At 46.8% G+C, this 21,124-nt stretch overlaps 1 protein-coding gene across 4 annotated transcripts in view; it reads left to right on the top strand.

The window, feature by feature from the left end:
• LOC144671549 (basal cell adhesion molecule-like) overlaps positions 1 to 15,397 on the top strand; it is a 253,895-nt gene extending 238,498 nt beyond the window's left edge. For 3 of the 4 annotated variants that reach the window (XM_078533520.1, XM_078533528.1, XM_078533506.1), the window contains 3 exons: positions 6,191 to 6,335; positions 8,557 to 8,674; positions 10,034 to 15,397. In XM_078533520.1, the coding sequence (XP_078389646.1) occupies positions 6,191 to 6,335; positions 8,557 to 8,674; positions 10,034 to 10,066 (296 nt within the window). In that variant the 3' untranslated portion in view covers positions 10,067 to 15,397. Of the gene's footprint in view, positions 1 to 6,190; positions 6,336 to 8,556; positions 8,675 to 10,028 lie in introns of all 4 variants that reach the window. The other variant, XM_078533513.1, reaches the window with a different exon arrangement.
• The last annotated feature ends 5,727 nt before the right edge of the window (positions 15,398 to 21,124 follow it).

The raw sequence follows: 21,124 nt of genomic DNA, 5'->3' as shown, positions 1-21,124 counted from the left end.
TCGATCTCTCCCCCTCACTCTCGCTCGCTCTCCGTCTCTCCCCCTCACTCTCGCTCGCTCTCCCTCTCTCTCACTCACTCTCGCTCTCCCTCTCTCGCCCCTCACTCTCGCTCGCTCTCCCTCCCCCCCTCCCTCTCGCTCTCCCTCTCTCCCCCTCACTCTTGCTCGCTCTCCCCCCTCATTCTCGCTCGCTCTCCCTCTCTCCCCCTCACTCTCGCTCGCTCTCCTTCTCTCCCACTCACGCTCGCTCGCTCTCTCTCTCTCCCCCTGACGCTCGCTCGCTCTCCCTCCCACTCACTCTCGCTCGGTCTCCCTCTCTCCCACTCACTCTCCCTCTCTCCGCCCTCACTCTCCCTCTCTCCGCCCTCACTCTCCCTCTCTCCCCCTCACTCTCCTTCTCTCCCCCCTCACTCTCCCTCTCTCCCCCTCACTCGCTCTCCCTCTCTCCCCCTCACTCTCGCTCGCTCTCCCTCTCTCCCACTCACTCACGCTCTCGATCTCTCCCCCTCACTCTCGCTCGCTCTCCGTCTCTCCCCCTCACTCTCGCTCGCTCTCCCTCTCTCCCACTCACTCTCGCTCTCTCTCTCGCCCCTCACTCTCGCTCGCTCTCCTTCCCCCCTCCCTCTCTCTCGCTCTCCCTCTCTCCCCCTCACTCTCGCTCGCTCTCCCCCCTCACTCTCGCTCGCTCTCCCTCCCTCCCCCTCACTCTCGCTCACTCTCTCTCTCTCCCCCCCATCACTCTCGCTTGCTCTCTCCCTCCCCCTCATCACTCTCGCTCACTCTCCCTCTGTCCCCCTCACTCTCGCTCGGTCTCCATCCCTACCCCTCACACTCACTCGCTCTCTCTCTCTCCCCCTCACACTCGCTCGCTCTCCCTCTCTCCCACTCACTCTCGCTCGCTCTCCCTCTCTTCCCCTCACTCTCGCTCGCTCTCCTTCTCTCCCCCCTCACTCTCCCTCTCTCCGCCCTCACTCTCCCTCTCTCCCCCTCACTCTCCCTCTCTCCCCTTCACTCTCCCTCTCTCATCCTCACTCTCCCTCTCTCCCCCTCACTCTCCCTCTCTCCCCCTCACTCTGCCTCTCTCCCCCTCACTCTCCCTCTCTCCCCCTCACTCTCCCTCTCTCCCCCTCACTCTCCCTCTCTCCCCCTCACTCTCCCTCTCTCCCCCTCACTCTCCCTCTCTCCCCCTCACTCTCCCTCTCTCCCCCCTCACTCTCCCTCTGTCCCTCTCCCTCTCCCTCTCTCCCCCTCGCTCTCTCTCTCTCCCTCGCTCTCGCTCGCTCTCCCTCTCTCCCCCTCACTCTCGCTCGCTCTCCCTCTCTCCCCCTCACTCTCGCTCGCTCTCCCTCTCTCCCACATCACGCTCGCTCTCCCTCTCTCCCCCTCACTCTCGCTCACTCTCCCTCTCTCCCACTCACTCTCGCTCGCTCTCCCTCTCTCCCCCTCACTCTCGCTCGCTCTCCCTCTCTCCCCCCTCACACTCGCTCACTCGTTCTCTCTCTCCCCCTCACGCTCACTCGCTGTCTCTCTCTCCCCCTCACGCTCGCTCGCTCTCCCTCTCTCCCCCATCACGCTCGCTCACCCTCTCTCCCCCTCACTCTCGCTCACTCTCCCTCTCCCACTCGCTCGCTCTCCCTCTCTCCCACTCACTTTCGCTCGCTTTCCCTTTCTCCCCCTCACTCTTGCTCGCTCGCCTTCTCTCCCACTCACTCTCGCTCTCGATCTCTCCCCCTCACTCTCGCTCACTCTCCCTCTCCCACTCCCTCTCGCTCGCTCTCCCTCTCTCCCACTCACTCTCGCTCTCTCTCTCTCCCCCTGACGCTCGCTCGCTCTCCCTCTCTCCCATTCACTTTCGCTCGCTCTCCCTCTCTCCCCCCTCACTCTCCCTCTCTCCGCCCTCACTCTCCCTCTCTCCGCCCTCACTCTCCCTCTCTCCCCCCTCACTCTCCCTCTCTCCCCCCTCACTCTCCCTCTCTCCCCCCTCACACTCCCTCTCTCCCCCCTCACTCTCCCTCTCTCCCCCCTCACTCTCCCTCTCTCCCCCCTCACTCTCCCTCTCTCCCCCCTCACTCTCCCTCTCTCCCCCCTCACTCTCCCTCTCTCCCCCCTCACTCTCCCTCTCTCCCCTCACTCTCGCTCACTCTCCCTCTCTCCCCCTTACTGTCGCTCGCACTCCCTCTCTCCCCCTTACTCTCGCTCGCTCTCCCTCTCTCCCCCTCACTCTCGCTCGCTCTCCCTCTCTCCCCCTCACTCTCGCTCTCCCTCTCTCCCACTCACTCTCGCTCGCTCTCCCTCACTCTCGCTCTCTCCGCCCTCACTCTCCCTCTCTCCCCCTCACTCTCGCTCTCTCCGCCCTCACTCTCCCTCTCTCCCCCTCACTCTACTCTCTCCCCCCTCACTCTCCCTCTCTCCCCCCTCACTCTCCCTCTCTCCGCCCTCACTCTCCCTCTCTCCGCCCTCACTCTCCCTCTCTCCGCCCTCACTCTCCCTCTCTCCGCCCTCACTCTCCCTCTCTCCGCCCTCACTCTCCCTCTCTGCGCCCTCACTCTCCCTCTCTCCGCCCTCACTCTCCCTCTCCGCCCTCACTCTCCCTCTCTCCGCCCTCACTCTCCCTCTCTCCCACTCACTCTCGCTCGCTCTCCCTCTCTCCCCCTCACTCTCCCTCTCTCCCCCCTCACTCTCACTCGCTCTCCCTCTCTCCCACTCACTCTCGCTCGCTCTCCCTCTCTCCCCCTCACCCTCGCTCGCTCTCCCTCTCTCCCCCCTCACGCTCGCTCGCTCTCCCTCTCTCCCCCCTCACACTCGCTCGCTCTCCCTCTCTCCCACTCACTCTCGCTCGCTCTCCCTCTCTTCCCCTCACTCTCACTCACTCTCCTCTCCCCCCTCAGTCTCCTTCTCTCCCCCCTCACTCTTCCTCTCTCCGCCCTCGCTCTCCCTCACTCTCCCTCGCTCGCCCTCACTCTCCCTCTCTCCGCCCTCACTTTCCCTCTCTCCGCCCTCACTCTCCCTCTCTCCGCCCTCACTCTCCCTCTCTCCGCCCTCACTCTCCCTCTCTCCGCCCTCACTCTCCCTCTCTCCGCCCTCACTCTCCCTCTCTCCGCCCTCACTCTCCCTCTCTCCGCCCTCACTCTCCCTCTCTCCGCCCTCACTCTCCCTCTCTCCGCCCTCACTCTCCCTCTCTCCGCCCTCACTCTCCCTCTCTCCGCCCTCACTCTCCCTCTCTCCGCCCTCACTCTCCCTCTCTCCGCCCTCACTCTCCCTCTCTCCGCCCTCACTCTCCCTCTCTCCGCCCTCACTCTCCCTCTCTCCGCCCTCACTCTCCCTCACTCCGCCCTCACTCTCCCTCTCTCCGCCCTCACTCTCCCTCTCTCCGCCCTCACTCTCCCTCTCTCCCCCTCACTCTCCCTCTCTCCCCCTCGCTCTCCCTCTCCCCCCTCACTCTCACTCGCTCTCCCTCTCTCACCCCCTCATGCTCGCTTACTCTCCCTCTCACTCTCACTCGCCCCCCCTCTCTCCCCATCGCTCTGCCTCTCTCCCCCCTCTCTCCCCCTCGCTCTCCCTCTCTCCCCCCTCTCTCCCCCTCGCTCTCCCTCTCTCCCCCCTCTCTCCCCCTCGCTCTCCCTCTCTCCCCCTTGCTCTCCCTTTCTCCCCTCTCGCTCTCCCTCTCTCCCCCCCTCATGCTCGCTCACTCTCCCTCTCTCCCCCTCGCTCTCCCTCTCTCCCCCTCGCTCTCCCTCTCTCCCCCTCGCTCTCCCTCTCTCCCCCTCGCTCTCCCTCTCTCCCCCTCGCTCTCCCTCTCTCCCCTCTCGCTCTCCCTCTCTCCCCTCTCGCTCTCCCTCTCTCCCCCTCGCTCTCCCTCTCTCCACCTCGCTCTCCCTCTCTTCCCTCTCGCTCTCCCTCTCTCACCCCCTCATGCTCGCTCACTCTCCCTCTCACTCTCACTCGCCCCCCCTCTCTCCCTCTCACTCGCCCCCCTCTCTCCCCCTCGCTCTCCCTCTCTCCCCCCTCTCTCCCCCTCGCTCTCCCTTTCTCCCCTCTCGATCTCCCTCTCTCCCCCCTTCATGCTCGCTCGCTCTCCCTCTCTCCCTCTCACTCGCCCCCCCCTCTCTCCCTCTCACTCGTCCCCCTCTCCCCCCTCACTCTCCCTCTCTCCCCCCTCGTTCTCCCTCTCTCCCCCCTCGTTCTCCCTCTCTCCCCTCTCACTCTCCCTCTCTCCCCACTCACTCTCGCTCACTCTCCCTCTCTCCCCCTCATGCTTGCTCTCTCTTCTGCTCTCCCTCCCTCCCATCCATAGTCTCTCTCCCTCTCACTCCCTGCTATCCACCATCTCTTTTTCTCTCTCTCCCCCTTCCCCTCACGCTGTCTCCCTCCCTGTTCACCCTTAAACCTATGACCAGGAAATGTGGGACAGAAATGGCCTGTGATTGGAGGAGCAGCTCCTTGCAGAATCTTTCTCTTCACCTATTGGTATTTTGAACACGCAGGCTGGCTAGGGAGGTGTGGCTGGTCGGACTGTGGCCTGTGGGCCATAGTTTGGACAAGCCTGGTCTGACTCATAATGTTTATGCTCTGTTAATTCCTAATGCTAATGCCAAGTGTCTGAAGTCAAAAAGTGTTCGTCTCCCCACAATCTCTTCCTGCTCTCTTTGTGCACACTGTGTGGTCTCTGGATGAATCTCTACTTCCTCATTTACAGGGTCAGTGGCAGTTTCTATAAGACCTCCTATTCCTGGTCAAAATCAGTTACTCCAGACCAACTTTACAACATCGTACTATACCAAATCACTAAGATGCAGGTTATTTGTAAAAGTTATCCTGAGAACAGAGATGGATCTGCACCTTTCTGAAATCTCACTACCTCACTCTATATCTCAATCACCTCACTCTGTATTTGTTGGGCATTAAGCTTCTGAGTGAATACATCAGCGCTGTGATTAGGATAAGTAGGAGTTGGGGGTTGGCTGTGAATCTCGGATCTGTACACGGTACTAATGCTGGATGTCACAAACAGGGTGGTGTGAATACCAGTGTCACAGGTGGTTGCTGGATTCATACTGAACCTTTTAGAATTGGCACTTACAAATGAGGTGACCACAAAGGAGTTTTGCATGGTTTCTCTTTGCACTGTATTCGCTCTCCACTTTTTAAACATTTTTTCAAACTTCTAAAAAATCTAATTTGGATGATTTAAACAGAACTGAAAAACTGAACCAGAGTGGGAGGTAGGTAAACTGTATATTATGGACATGTTTGAGCTCAGAGCACTGCAGAAAGTAATGTGGTCAAGTACGGTGACCTATCTCAACGCATATACTGTTGGTATCAGTAAAATACAGCATCATAAAAGACTTCAAAGCCAGACCACTACAAATCCACGGGCGTATCTTACGTATCAGGGTCATTGCTCCACAAGACGACAGGAAACAGTTTGTTGGTAGACTGTTAGTTAATGGAATGTCTCATTTTGCAATTCAGTGCTTGTCTTCAGTCACAATCGTGATAACTCACTGCCCCACACAGCTTGCCATGTGCATGCTGTCCACAATATGATATGAACAGGAAAGCCCCTTGTTTTTGCACAGTTACTGCCACAACCCATTTTTGGGTCACTCAGATCCAGAAATCATATAGAGGGCTGTAGTATAATTTCAGCAGGGGATACAAGCCAGTTACTCTCATTACCTAATCATTCCCTTAAACATGCATTATGTGAAATGTTATTACAAGTCTGTGATGGAGCTTCACCTCTGTTAATATTCATTCTATAAAATTTACAAAATTGCTCAGATTTTGATAGCATGCCAGGGACATCCTGAGCCAGACTGTCCTATTCAAAGGCACAGCAGTTCAGAAAATTGGATTCCTACCAGAAGCCTCAGGTGCCTTCAAGTTTGATTTTCCCCCGTGTGGGTGCAATTTGGTGGAACAGTGCAGTAAGAAGGGAGAGGAGGCAATAAATTTAAAACCTCAAATTCTTCCTCTTGTATTGAGCAGCACTGATAATAGCCAACAGAGTCAGGGATCAGGGTGGGCTTAACTGGCTGAAGAGCAGTATAAAGGTAAACAATCAGAAAATGGAATAAGAATGGAGTTTCCGCCATTAAATAAAGAGCTGCAACATTTGTGTGGGTTTTATAGCTGTGTCTCAGTGTCACCATATTGTGCCTCATTCAGTCTTCTGTTTATCTAGGGAAGTCTCACAGTAAGAGCAGTGGCGGAATGTTGATAGTCATCATCATTGTGTGCATCATTCTTCTTGCCTTCTTGGGTGCTGTCCTCTACTTTCTTTACAAAAAAGGCAAGATACCTTGTGGCCGCTCAGGAAAACAAGACATGTGAGTTTTGCTGCTGTTCTAAGTGTGTGGATGTGAGCAAATGTTAGAGGATGCATGTGAGAATGTGCGCCCATGAGAGGGAGAGGCAATGATTGTACGTGTGTATGAAAGAGAGAGAGAGAGACTGTGTGCCTATAAACTAATTCGTGTAGAAACCTCAGTATGTATAATTCTGTGTTTTTTGCATACACAGGCTTGATAGAAAGACTATGTGGCTCACTCAGGAAGTTAGGGATAGTATTAGATTAAAAGAAGAGACTTACAATGTTGCAAAAAAACAGTAGCAAGTCTGAGGATTGGGAATGTTTTAGAAACCAGAGGGCCACCAAAAAAGTTTATTAAAAGGCAAGAAATAGAAGATGAGAATAAACTATCCAGAAATATAAAAATAAATTGAAAGAGCTTTTAAGTATATAATGAGGAGAGTAGCCAAAGTAAATGCTGGTCCCTTCGAAGCAGCAACAGGAGAAATTATTATGGGGAACAAGGAAATGATGAAGGCATTAAACAAATATTTTGTGTTTGTCTTCACAGGTGAAGACACAAGTTTCATACCAGAAATAGACGGTAACCTAGGGGCTAAAAAGTGAGGAAATTAGTATCAGCAGGGAAAGAGTATTGGAGAAACTTAAGGGATCAAAATCTGACAAACCCCTAGGACCAGATGACCTACACCCTAGGGTTCTGAAGATAGTGGATGCGCCAGCTATGATTTACCAAAATTCCTTAGATTCAGAAACAGTGCCATTAATTGGAAGTTGGTAAATGTTACACTTTAAGAAAGGAGGGAGAGAGAAAACAGTGAACTGCAGGCCGGTTAGCCTAACAGCAGTCATTGGGAAAATGCTTATGGAAATCTTAACAGTATACTTAGAAAAGCATATTATGATTAGAACAAGTCAACATGGTTTTACTAAAGGGAAATCCTGTTTGACAAATTTATTAGCATTTTTGTGGATCGTAAAGATAAGGGTTCACGGAGTTGGGGCTAACATATTAACATGGATTGAGGATTAGTTAACTGAGAGAAAGCAGTGTGGGCATAATGGGGCTTTTTCAAGTTGTCAGGCAGTGAATAGTGGAGTGTCACAAGGATCAGAGCTGGGTCCTCAGCTATTTACAATCTATATTAATGACTTAGATACATTACTCTGTGGCTCTTCATCTAAGTTTGCTGATGATACCAAACTAGGTGGGAAGGTAAGTTGTAGGGAGGATACAGAGAGGCTGCCAAGAAATATAGACAGGTTAAGTGTGTGAGCAACAAGGGGGTAGATGGACTATAATGTAGGGAAATGTGAAATTATTCACTTTAGCCATCAGAATAGAAAAGCAGAATATAAGGTGTGAAACTTGCAAACGTCGATGTTCAAAGAGACTTGGGTGTGCTCGAACAGGGAACACAGGAAGTTAGTATGCAGGCACAGCAAATAATTAGGGAGGCAAGTGGCATGTTGACCTTTATTGCAAGGGGGTTGGAGAACAGGAATAAATAAGTCTTGCAGCAATTGTACAGGGTTTGGTGAGACCACAGCTGGAATAGTGTGTGTAGTTTTGGTCTCTGCATTTAAGAAAGGATATACTTGCATTGGAGGTGGTACAGCAATAGTTCACTAGATTTGTACCTGGGATTAGGGAGTTGTGTTAGGATGAGATACTGAGTAAATTGGGCTTATATTCTCTGAAATTTAGAAGAATGAGACACAATCTCATTGAAACCTATAAAATTCTGAAGGGGTTTGATAGGATAGAGGCTGAGAGGTTGTTTTGCTGGTTGAGGAATCTAGAACATGGGAGCACAATCTCAGGAATAAGGGGCCGATCATTTAGGACTGAGATGAGGAGAAATTATTTCACTCAAAGGGTTGCAAAATCTTTGGAATTCTCTACCTCAGAGGGTTGTGGATGCTCCATCGTTGAATACATTTAAGGTTGGGATAGACATTTTGATCTCTCAGGAAATGAAAGGATATGAGGGGCTGGCAGGAAAACAGAGCTGAAGCCCAAGGTCAGCCATGATCGTACAGTGGGCCATATTTTACTCCTGCTCCGATTTCGTGTGTTCTTCTGGATAGATGATCTATGTTGTGTATATTCCATGTTCCACAGTGCTCCTCACTTTGCAGAAAATTTCAGCTCTGGCCAGTGTCCTGATGTCAGGTTGTGCCTGGCGATGAGGTGACTTCCAGTCGCTGGTAAACTAATGGGAGGTTTTCTTTAGCACACGGACAGATGCTCATGACGACATTGTCGTGGAAGTTAAGAATGACCAGAAGGTTCCGGAAGAGACGGTGCTTCTGCAAGGAGTCAATGGAGAGAAGAAACCGCCCAGTGACCAGGTTAGGGAACTAAATACCTGTGTGTGTTTCTCCTGGTGTTGCTCGATGTCACGCTTTGTTTTATAATGTTCCTGTGAAGTGGTCTTGGGATTCATTATGTTAAAGGTGCTATATAAATAAAAGTTGTTGTTGTTAGGCCACAACTACAGTATTGTGCCCAGTTCTGGTCACCACACTTTAGGATGTGAAGGTCCTTGAGAGGGTGTGGAGATTTACCAGAATGGTTCCAGGGATGAGGGATTTTAGCTACAAGGTTAAGTTGGAGAAGCTGGGGTTCTTCTCCTTGGAGTAAAGAAGATTATGGGGTGATTAGATGGAGCTGTGCAAGATTATGACTGATTTAGATAAGTTAGACAAAGAAAAGCACAGATTTAAGATTTTAGGCAAGAGAGGCAGGGGGATGTGAGGAAGGAATTTTTATGCAGTGAGTGAAACACTCTACCCATGAGGGTGGTGGAAGCAAAGATGATGAATAATTTCAAAAGAAAATTGGATGGGTATTTGAGGGAACTAAGCTTACAGGGCTACAGGAATAGAGCAGGGGAACGGGACTGACTGGATTGTTTTGCAGGGAGCCAGCTTGGACATGATAGGCTGAATGGCCAACTTCTGTGCCGTAAATGACTAATAATTTAGCAAACTGTCCTTGTACAAGTTTACGTGATCGTTTCAGACCTGGGTTGTTGTGGGTATGTGATTCACAACCCAGATCAGTACCTGTGTGCAGGTGCATGCACCAGGTCTGGATCAGTACCTAGGGAGTTGTTGCTACTCAACCACTACTCAACAAAAATGAAGGTACCTGTATAATATGATGGTTAGTAATAAGGATCACGTGTTGTTAGGTTTACTCTGACATCTTGCTGTTCTATTGGTGGCACCAAAGCTTTGGGATCAGGCATAGCATGAGCCTGAGTCTGAATTCCCAAAGTAGGATAGTTTAAAGATTCTTTTCTCTGATTAACTCGAGTGATTTTTGTTTTTTGGTGGATCTCCTTTTTTTAACCATAATTTTTTCCATGTTTGGTCTCTTCTGTTTGCTGTACAGTAAGGATGATAGAGATTATTTGATCTCTGAGCTCCTACAAACATTCCAAGGAATCTCACAAAACCATGTCACCAGTAGGTAGATATTTATTAGGTAAGGGTCTCTCAGGATTTGGACAAACAGGAAAATTAAGTTGAGGTAAAAAGTGGCCATGTTCTAACTGACTGGTGGAACAGACTTGGGAGCTCATCCTGTTCTTATACCACAAGTAGTGTATGATTCACCAATCAGTGGATGCTCACTGGCAGTCCAGCAGCAAGACTTTGTGTTAACATGTTTGCTTTGTTTTCCATTCTTTTTCTGGAGTGAAGGGAGAGAAAGGGATAATCAGACCTGCGGAATGAAGACAAGTAACCACAGCGCTCCCAGCCTGACCTGACTACATGAATATGACAGTAACATGAAATGTTTTTGCCTTTACAAATGCTGCACTTGCTCCTACACTGCAGCAGTTCCAACCAATGCTGGAACCTTCCCTTCACTGGAAACCGCTGAACACTTTACTGAAGTGAACACACAGCTGATTGCTTTCCCTGATATTTACACAGTCAAACTGGGTCCTGATGTTTTCTTTTTGTTTAATCTCTGTAATTGTAGGTCACCTCTCAGCTGTAGATTTCTGCTTAAGTTATTGCATTGTCACATCAGCAGTTAAACAGTGCAAAATGCTTGTCCAGGCTACATCTCCTTGAGATAGTTGGAAAGAAAATTCAAATCACCTATCCATACAATTCATATGAATCCCTTTTGGTCACACCAATTAAAAATGAGCCTTTTTCATGAAGAATGCAGTAGAAATATCCAGATTAGAAAGCGTTGTTCAAAGAGGAAATTCTCAGTACCATCCTAGACTAATTCTAACCAACTGCTGAGAGGCATTTTCATTTTCCTACCAACTCACCATGTCTTGGGCTGGAATATCACATTTTATCAATCATGTGATGTCACATGTGTCTGTGTAATTCCACTGCACATTTTAAAATTGATATTCCCGCCTCTCACCAGGAGAATTAGTTGCGATAATAGGAGTACTTTTGTAGGTTTTAGCTGAGGTTTGTACTCAGTACCTGACATATCGCAGTTGGGCTGGACAGACTGAAGTCGGTGACACAGAGCGATAGGGACAAGATTTATGGCTGGGAAGAGTTTTTAAATCCCACAATGCTTTGTAATAGAAACATCAACATTCATTAGTTAGATCAGGAATCCTTGACTAAATTTACAGGATCCAGAAATTTTCTGTTTGGAGGGATTTTCTATTAGGAATGCTGACCACACATTGATTGTGGTGTTTACTCTCTGCTGAGTCCAAACGAAATGCACTGTACTATAGGTAATTTTACTACACTTCAGCATCCTCCAAACCGAGACTCCAGAAGTAACAATTTGATGGGGCACAGAATTTAAATCATCACCAAACCTTCGCTTGATCATAAACACAGCTGTCATCACCTCCGCGGGTCCTCTGATTTTATGAATGTCAAGGCCTGTGTATGAGAGTGGCTGGGTATGTGTTTCTGTGAAGGTCAAGGCCTGTGTTTCTGTATGGCAGGGCTTATGTTCCACTGAAGAAAATCATAATTCATTTTTAAATCAGTGATCTGTTTGGAGATGCTGCGTGTACTCTTTAATTATCAGTTATTCTTTAATTATTTTGTGTAACAATTTACCTGTTAAAGTCTAAACAATAAACATTACAATAAGTTGAATGGGAAGGAATAGTTTTCCACAATGACAGTGAAAGAATTACCAGAAAACTAGCTTGTGTTTTGTTTCTCTCGTTTCCAGCATTTTGTGTTTGTCTTTGCTGATAGGGAGTGGAACATATGGAGAGGGGTACGGGGGGTTCTTCTTCTTAATCTCCAGGATAAGATCCTTACAGGCTTGGGAGCTCAGCTAGCCCCACTCCAAAGTACCAAGGGCCTCATGATTGTGTTTCTATCCATTTGCCTGTAGGCCCCTTGTTTCAGGTGTTGTGTGTTCCTGGCTTTGCTAGTGAAGAGTTTGTATATAGTTTGATGATAGGGTACACCTTTTACTGAGTTCTGTTTCTTTTCACAGGTCATGTCTCATGGCCTTCAACTTCACTATTTAAAGAACAGTTTGGTATTCTGCAAACACTGACTTCGTTATTTGGCTCTTTGACGCGAGAGACAATGCTAGAAACTAGCAACTAGCAAGAAGTCTCACTGAGTGGCCAAGATAATGGCCTGATAGTGGCCTGTAGTCAGATGACATCAAATGTTATCCTCCTACTGCACAGAAAGGGCAATGTCCACTGGCACATGCCAGGTGTATAGCTCAAACCATAGGAAGTTAATTGCCAGGACATTTTATTTTTAAAGATAGATCGTCAAGTTGTGTGGGTTGTACAAAAAGGAGAGAAAATTCCGGAAATCGTTTCCTTGAAAGGTTTTCCAAGGTGTGCGTATTTCCCCTCAGATTTTTGGTTTGTCTGATAATCGAGTGCAGCTAGTCCCTGGTAATCAGAACATGGCATGTGTCAGAAAACCTCCATTCAAATAGATGAGGAGCAATTGCTATTTCAACACAGAACTGCTTGCATGCCAAACAGCAATAGAAGGAAGTGATAGACAGGGCTAAGCAATCCCATAACCAACAGATCAGATCTAAGTTCTGCAGTCCTGCCACATCCAGTTGTGAATGGTGGTGGACAATTAAACAACTCTCTGGAGGAGGAGGCTCCACAAACTTCCCCATCCTCAATGATGGGGGGGAGCCCAGCACATCTGTGCAAAAGACAAGGCTGAAGCATTTGCAACCACCTTCAGCCAGAAGTACTGAGCGGATGATCCATCTTGGCTTCCTCCTGAAGTTCCCAGCATTACAGATGCCAGTCTTCAGCCAATTCAATTCACTCCATGTGATATAAAGAAATGGCTAAAGGCACTAGATACTGCAAAGGCTATGGACCCTGACAACCCACACAGCCCAAGATGTGCTCCAGAACTTGCCGCACCCCTAGCCGAGCTGTTCCAGTCCAGCTACAACACTCACATCTACACGACAGTGTGGAAAATTGCCCAGGCATTTCCTGTCCACAAAAAATAGGACAAATCCAACCAGGATAATTACTGCCCGATCAGTCTACTCTTGATCATCAGCAAAGTAATGGAAAGGGTCGTCGACTGTGCTATCAAGCAGCAGTTACACAGCAATAACCAGCTCACTCATACTCAGTTTGGGTTCTGCCTGGACTGCTCAGCTCCTGACCTCAGTACAGCCTTGGATAAAAGAGCTGAACTCAAGAGGTGAGTGTAACTGCAAGGCATCAAGGAGCCCTAGCAAAGCTGGAGTCAATGAGAATCAGGGGGATAACTCTCCACTGGTTTGAGTCACACCTAGCACAAAGGAGGATGGTTGTTGGAGGTTTATTATCTCAGTTCTAGGCCATTGCTGCAGGAGTTCCTCAGGATAGTGTCCTAGACCTAACTATCTTCAGCTGCTTCATCAATGATCTTCCCTCCATCATAAGGTCAGAAGTGGGGATGTTTGCTGATGATTGCACAATGCTCAGTACCATTAACATCTCCTCAGATACTGAAGCAGTCTGTATCGATAGGCAACAAGACCTGGACAACATCCAGGTTTGGGCTGATAAGTGGCAAGTAAAATTCACACCACACAAGTACCTGACAATGACCATCTCCCCTTGACATTCAATGGCATTACCATCACTGAATTCCCCCACTATCAACATCCTGGGGGGTTACCATTGACCAGAAACTGAACGTGACCAGCCATATGAATAACGTGGCTACAAGAGCAGGTCAGAGGCTGGGAATTCTGTGGCAAGTAACTCACCTCCTGACTCTCCAAAGCCTGTCCACCATCTCCAAGGCACAAGTCAGGAGTGTGATGGAATACTCTCCACTTGCCTGGATGAGTGCAGCTCCAATAACACACAAGGTTGACACCATCCACGACAAAGCAGCCTTCATGATTGGCACCCCTTCTACCACCTTAAACACTCACTTCCTCCACCATTGACACACAGTGGCAGCAGTACCATCTATAAGATGCACCGTAGAACACACCAAGGCTCCTTCAACAGCACTTTCAGAATCCATAATCTCTGGGCAGCAGATGCATGGGAACACCAGCACCTGCAAGTTCCCCTCTACACACACCATCCTGACTTGGAATTATATCACCTTTCCTTCACTGTCGCTGGTTCAAAATCCTGGAACTCCCACCCTAACAGCACAATGGGTGCACCTACATCACATGAACTGCAGTGGTTCAAGAAGGCAGCTCACCACCATCTTCTCAAGGGCAATTAGCAATGGGCAATAAATTCTGGCCTAGCCAGCTACACCCACATCCTGTGAATAAATTTTTTAAAAATAAATTGTCTAATTTTCAATGCTGACTGTAGTACCAGTTATACTGGTCTGTCTTCCCCACCAAGCAGCCTACTGTGTTCCATTTCCTGCCTCATGTTTGTGAGGTTTTGAGTAGTGAATCCAATGAAAAACCCACATAGGTTCTTCATGATCAGATTACGGGTGGTAGATGGGGAAATTTTTCCAAAGCTCTCAAATAATGATCACATCATAGGGATCATCCAAGAGCTTTCTCTAAACAGCTGGTCAGACTGCCGAGAGTTCAATATTGGATTTGAGGAGTCATAGAAAACATTAGAGTAATGTAGAGTGTCATCTTAGAATGAGCTGTCTCACTCTCACACTGCCATTACTGCAGCTCTCTGCTATCTCTGACTCATTTAGAAACACATTAACACAATCTTTTGCCATGCTAAAGTTAACTTGCTTGTTTCTTATGTCTTGAAATTTCTATAACATTGCGGCAGTTGCTGAAGCTGTATCTGGATTATATATATGATTAGTTAAAATTATATTGTACACAGATTTGAACTGCTGCAGAGTTAGCATGATGCCACAGAAGGCCCTTCATGAGAAATAGGGTGATGCCCATTTATTAGAAGCCATCTTCATGTTTGAATGATTAATGCTGGGGCTGGACTAGGTGGCCTTGCGGGCAGCTGGGCAGGCATTGGCTCTTTGAGTCAATAAAGCAGGAGTAGCCTCATTATTTTTCTTGGGCAGCTGGGTATTTTGACAGGCATTACCAAGAAGCACACAGTTAGAGCTTGTTTGGCTGAAATGGAGTGCACCCTCTCTCCTTATAGGGATACACTCCAGAGAGCTAGGACTGCCCCATTCCTTTATAGCTAAGTGAGAAGACCATTTCCCCCAATGTTGTGTCTCTTCCCAGTTCCATTACTGAGCCTGAAATGTACAGTCATATGTACAGAACAGCTTCAGTTCTGGCTTGAACTTGCCAGATACACTGGTTAAAGTGTTGAGCACAGCCAGCTGTGTCTGTACATTATTTTGTGCAAGGTCAGTCAGTTCTGCAAAAAGAGGAGTTATGAAGCCACCATCACTCAACCATAAAGGATATGCGAGTTTCTCTATATTTTGTGAGGTTCCTCTGCAAGTATGGAACATGTGTCTGGGATCAATCGTGTGCCCTACAGCTACCTGCTCAGCCTCATTCCACTGAAGTATTTTGTCTTATGTAAGTTAAAAAAACAAATTGCGACTTTCTGAAAAAGAAATTGTGACTGTTGTGTTTTTTTTATGATTTGTGAAGAAAATGCTAAATAAAATATTGTTGCAAATACCTGACATGATTTGTTGCATTCTGAAATCTCTAAACATTCTTCTGGGTGGTAATAAACCAGGAGTTTCTTTGCTTTGAAGATGTCTAATTTCTTATTATACATTATAGTCTATAAACATACCAAAGAGCTGGGTAACAAATTTTGTCAATAGCCTCACTCCTGCCCTTTCTTTCTCTAAGCTTTGCTTTATCCCTGATAAGAGTTCTTACTCCTTTCCAAACTCTAGGCCGTAAGAGATAAGAGTTGCTCCTAGACAAGTCATCTGTGTTATCATTCTAGGGCAGACACTGTTGACTGGGCAGGGTCAAAGAGTAAAATATGTAGCAACAGTTTAATTGGAAGGTAAGGCTGGATTTGGGCTTGATACAGCTGGATAGAACACAACTTTTACAGCTATGTAACTGGGATATCATCTTCTGTTTGAATTTCTTGCACCTGGGTTTCCACAATCTAGCAACAGCATTATAGCCCAAGAGGGAGAGAAACTTGGTCTAAAAACTCCTACAAAACAGCTGTTTTGACATCCTTAGATTCATCCAAGTTGGTCCAAAAAAATTGAGCTTGAACTTGCTGCACCCAAAGTGAATGGGACCCTTTCTTTTTAAAACATTCAGTGGTCGCTCAGGTCTCAGAGACCCTCGCCTTCTGGCAGCAGAATGATTTTTCCAAAGATCAAGGTTTCTCTTTTAATCACAATTGGATTCAAGGAATAGGAGGAGGGAGAATAAAATGGCCAGAAATTCAAGTAGTTTTTGATCCTAAACCAAGAGAGGCCAGATGTTACTGCTGCTGGTCAATAACTGACAGTAAGAATTTAACAACATGGAACTACTCTAGCACAATAAAGCATAAAACATAAGCCCCCACAATTACCAAGGACCAGCATTACAAGTGTAAGAGCTGATCTCTTAATTAAAATTACTATGGTTAAAAAACATTGCAAGGTTTGAATCTAGATCTTTACATTTACTGCCACATTTTACTGCAGCACCCCACACTCTTCCCATCAGACCATTTCATTGATGACGTGCATTATCTGGGCACTATCCAAGCTACTGTTTGACTTTAACACTGGGATTCAGTAAGGTTCCTGACAGTACTAAATAGGTGAAAAATAGAAAAGAGAAAAAGACTGGCTACTGAACTCAGCAAAAATCCAGGCAAGAATGAAGGGACTGAAGTTGCCTTTCTCTGCGGGCTGCAATGCGCAAACAGGAAACATTGGATTCCCCACAATCCAGGTTCTAATGGGAACTAGTTTAGAGGAAAAAATATAACTAGGCATAAACAGGCAATCTCACTGCAAAGCTTCAATGATGGATGATGCAAAAGGCACTTTGGAGATTGGGTGAAGGCACATTACCACAACAATATTTGATGAAACAGTGTAGAGAGAACTTTCCACTGTATCTAACCCCATGCTGTACCTGTCCTGGGAGTGTTTGATGGGGACGGTGTAGAGAGAACTTTCCACTGTATCTAACCCCGTGCTGTACCTCTCCTGGGAGTGTTTGATGGGGACAGTGTAGAGGGAGCTTTACTCTGTATCTAACCCCGTGCTGTACCTGTCCTGGGAGTGTTTGATGGGGACGGTGTAGAGAGAACTTTCCACTGTATCTAACCCCGTGCTGTACCTGTCCTGGGAGTGTTTGATGGGGACGGTGTAGAGAGAACTTTCCACTGTATCTAACCCCGTGCTGTACCTGTCCTGGGAGTGTTTGATGGGGACGGTGTAGAGGCAGCTTTACTCTGTATCTAACCCCGTGCTGTACCTGTCCTGGGAGTGTTTGATGGGGACAGTGTAGAGGTAGCTTTACTCTGTATCTAAACTATGCTGTGGATGCAAGAAAACAAATTCATAGTAAATGCTCCACCACACACTTTCATAGAATTCCCCATCTGTACTCCAAAGTCTCAAGGGTTCTTAGGCTTTTCCTTCTTGGTTATGTGTCTAGGCTACTGCCTTCCTCATTCTAAACATGAAGCCGTTAGTTATCACTGACCAAATTGGATTAAACTTCAAGTCTGTTTGAATAGACTTGCTTTCTATGTGTATATTTTTAGGACCACCATACTGGTCCACTTATTTTAAACAATTCCATTGTTTATTTAGTAAAATCTTTCCGCATGGGAAAATGCAAAAGGGAATCCTATCAGAGAAACCTGAACTCACCCTGCCTTTTAACCTCCATTTACAACTCAGATGTTACATAGAGATGGTTTTGTTTCCCAAGTTCCACAGGTGCTAGGTGCTCTCTGCTACCTGACTAGAATCACGACTCTTCAATGAGACCATCTGACATCATCCATACATACAGTGAGAGCCTCACTAAGGCCAATTGCAATACTTCATACTGCAGGCCAAGTAGAGATGTGTAATTTTCATTTATTAAACTTGTTTCTTTCTTTGCTGTAAGTGTCTGATTTAGTCCCTCAAAATTAACGGATGAGCTGACTTGTGGGACGAGAAAAATCTGAACAAATTATTCACCCAGTTATGCTGTCCTCTGAACAGTCCAAAATTGATGAGAGGAAAAAAAGGCATTATTTTCATTCAATGTTTAATTCATCCCCTTCCCCACCAACCAACTGGTGCAGAGATCACAGCTTCAATCCATTACCTATGCTGTTAATTGATCTCAGATGGACTAAAATCATCCTTAACAGCTCAGGGAAAAGAAAAAAAATAGCTGGTCATTATCCAGAAGATTCTGTTGGGAATATCACCTGTGGAAGCCAGGTGGAGACAGGACCAGGCTTGGTTACGCTGCTTGATCAAACAGTATTGTCAATGCACATTGTCTCATTGTCTAGAAGACTCCCACATGTAGAATGGACAAGGTAATAAGAAAACGCTGATGTGGAACTCTTACCACTCATCTCAGCAGCAGTCAGTGTTTTCAAGAGGGGAGAATATGGGGTGGGACTGATTTCTAGAACACCCAGCATTGTGACAGAACCCATAGAAAATATTTCTTTTCATAAATCTGGCTAAGATCAAAGTCTAACATTTGTGTTCATGTCGGATTTCTGCTGCCTGACTGTCACTAGATTACCTGAAACCTTCATAAGTCACCTATCAGAATAAAGAGCTTTGGATGTAATGGGACTTACTAAAAGGAAAGCAAGCAGCCTCCCACATTGTGGAAACAAGGAGGAATTGCAGAATGCTACAATTTTTTTTTCATATTTCATGGGATGTGGGCGTCGCTGGTCAGGCCAACATTTGTTCCCCATCCCTAATTACCCTGGAGAAGGCGGCTGTAAGCAGCCTTCTTGAACTGCTGCAGTCATGTGTTGTAGGCACACCCGCAGTGCTGTTAGGAAGGAAGCCTTCCTCCTCTTAAGTAGGTTCTCTAGGACAAGCGATAACTTGCTCCTCTCCCAGCTCTGCCATTCCAGCCTTTCACTGAGTGTCACACACATGTGCAGCCAATGTTTAATGTTATTGCAGCTGCAGTTGCTTGAAAAAATATCACACTCCTCCTGCAGTAAGTTGAGAATTAGTGGAGATTCCAACAGGTCATCAGAAAAATTCTCTCAAATTCCTTGGAAAGTCCATCCCTGCAGCAGCAGAGAATTTGTTTCAGACACAAATCTGCAAGGTGGCTATCATTCAGCCAGCACTAGGAGGGGATTTTTCTCCAGCAGCGCAGGCCAAAGAAGCAATTTCTGCCAGGAATGCAATCTACAAGATGGATTGCAAGGAACAAATACCTCTGGCCTGTTTATCTAATGTCACTTACAAGTCAGACTGGAACTGCTGCCTCAGCTACTACAGATGCAGAGAGGGGGAATCTTTTCATGTTTGATTAGCTACTTGTTTATTCCCTTAGTTTTCAGTTTGAAGTTCCACAAATGAAAGAGGCCTAGGAATTGCTCTTGAGAGTCATTCTTTGTTAGTCTGGCAGTGAATTGGATGGGTACTTGAGAAAAATAAACATGCAGGGGATATGGGGATATAGTGGAGAAAAGGGACTGACTGGACTGTTCTACAGGAAGCTATCATGGACTAGCTGAGCCAAATGGCCTCCTTCTGTGCCATAATGACTATGAGCTACTCAATCCAGCTCCCTCACACTGTCACTCAGTAACCTCACCTCCCCTCTTGCAGTTTTACTGACCATCTCTCTATTGTTGTTAATGTAACCTCTCATACATGATTTCATGTGACCACAACTAAAATCACAAGTTCAAAAGTGAGGTTATTCAGAAACTCTGAATTGTTACAGCACATGAAGAGGCCATTCGGCCCATGATGTCTGTGTCAGCTCTCCTAACAAGCTCCGTTCTCCTGCCTTCTCCCCATAACCCTGCAGATTGTTTCTTTTCAAATTATCATCTAATTACCTCTTGAATGCCTCGATTGAGCCTCCCTCCACTTGCTGCATGAAAACGTTTTTTTTACATATCGCTTTTGCTTCTTTTTCTAATTATTTTAAATCTGTGCCTTCTGGTTCTCAATCCTTTCACAAGTGGGAAGTTTACCCGTCTATTCTGTCTAGGCCCCTCGTGATTTTGAATACCACTATTAAATTTAAGGAAAAGAGTCCCAACTTCTCCAATCTATCTGCATAACTGAAGTTTCTTATCCCCGGAACCATTCTCGTAAACCTCTTCTGTACTGTCTTCACATCCTTTTTAAAATTTGACGCCCAGAACTGTGCGCAATACTCCAGCTGAGGTCTAACGAGTGTCTCACACAAGTTCAACATAACCTCCTTGCTCTTTACTCTGTGCCACTATTAATAAAGCCTAGGATACTGTGTGCTTTATTAACCACTCTCTCAATCTGTCCTGACACCTTTAATGACTTATGCACAAATACACCTAGGTTCCCTTGCTCCTGCACCCTCTTTAGAGTAGTGCCCTTTATTTTATACAGTCTTTCCATGTTCTTCCTTCCAAAATGTATCACCTCACATTTCTCCGCATTGAACTTTATCTGCCACACATCCAACCATTCCACCAACTTGTCTGTATCCTCTTGAAGTTCTACACTGTCCTCCTCACAGTTTACAATGCTTTGTATCATCTGCAAATTTTGAAATTATTCCCTGTACACCAAGATCTAGATCATTTAACTTATATTTATATATATATACACACACACACTACTCGAAAACTGTCAATATTGGCAGGTCTCCTGAGGTGATGTCCCGTTTTTTTCTTTCGCTGGTACTGCTAGGTGTATTATTAAGAGTTAACAATGAACCAACCCTCCCGCTGCAAATTCACCAGGGCCTCAAAACAAGACTAGAGATGAGAAATTGGTCCTGGGAGACGACGGCACTGAACTGAGCTCTGGAGCATTTAAACAAAGAGCTGGCAAGCAGACAGGAATGAGGAAATCCTGCAAGCACAGAAAACACAAGAGCAAAACAAGATGCAAGAGAGAGAAAAATACATAAAAATAAAGACAAAAGAGAGCAAGAGAAACACATAAAGAGACTTAGAAACAGACAAACATAGGAGGGAGGGATAGAGAATCAGACAGGAGAGGAGAGATAAAGGCTAAGAGGAAGAAAGAATGGTTGAAATAATTTGAATTTTCCCCCTTTCTGAGCAATCACAACCCCCCTAACCCCTTCCATTTAGAACTGGGCAAGAGTTGCAGCTTTAACAAAGGTCAACAATAGAGGATTTGTGAAAGTAAAGTGAGCAAGTGAGGAATTACAAGCTTGTGAAGAATCACTGAGTAGCTATTTCTGAGTCATGAATACAGTGATCA

This window comes from Cetorhinus maximus, chromosome 2, assembly GCF_964194155.1.
Source record: "Cetorhinus maximus chromosome 2, sCetMax3.hap1.1, whole genome shotgun sequence".
Lineage (NCBI taxonomy): Eukaryota > Metazoa > Chordata > Chondrichthyes > Lamniformes > Cetorhinidae > Cetorhinus > Cetorhinus maximus.
This window is presented reverse-complemented; position numbering and strand designations above follow the sequence as displayed.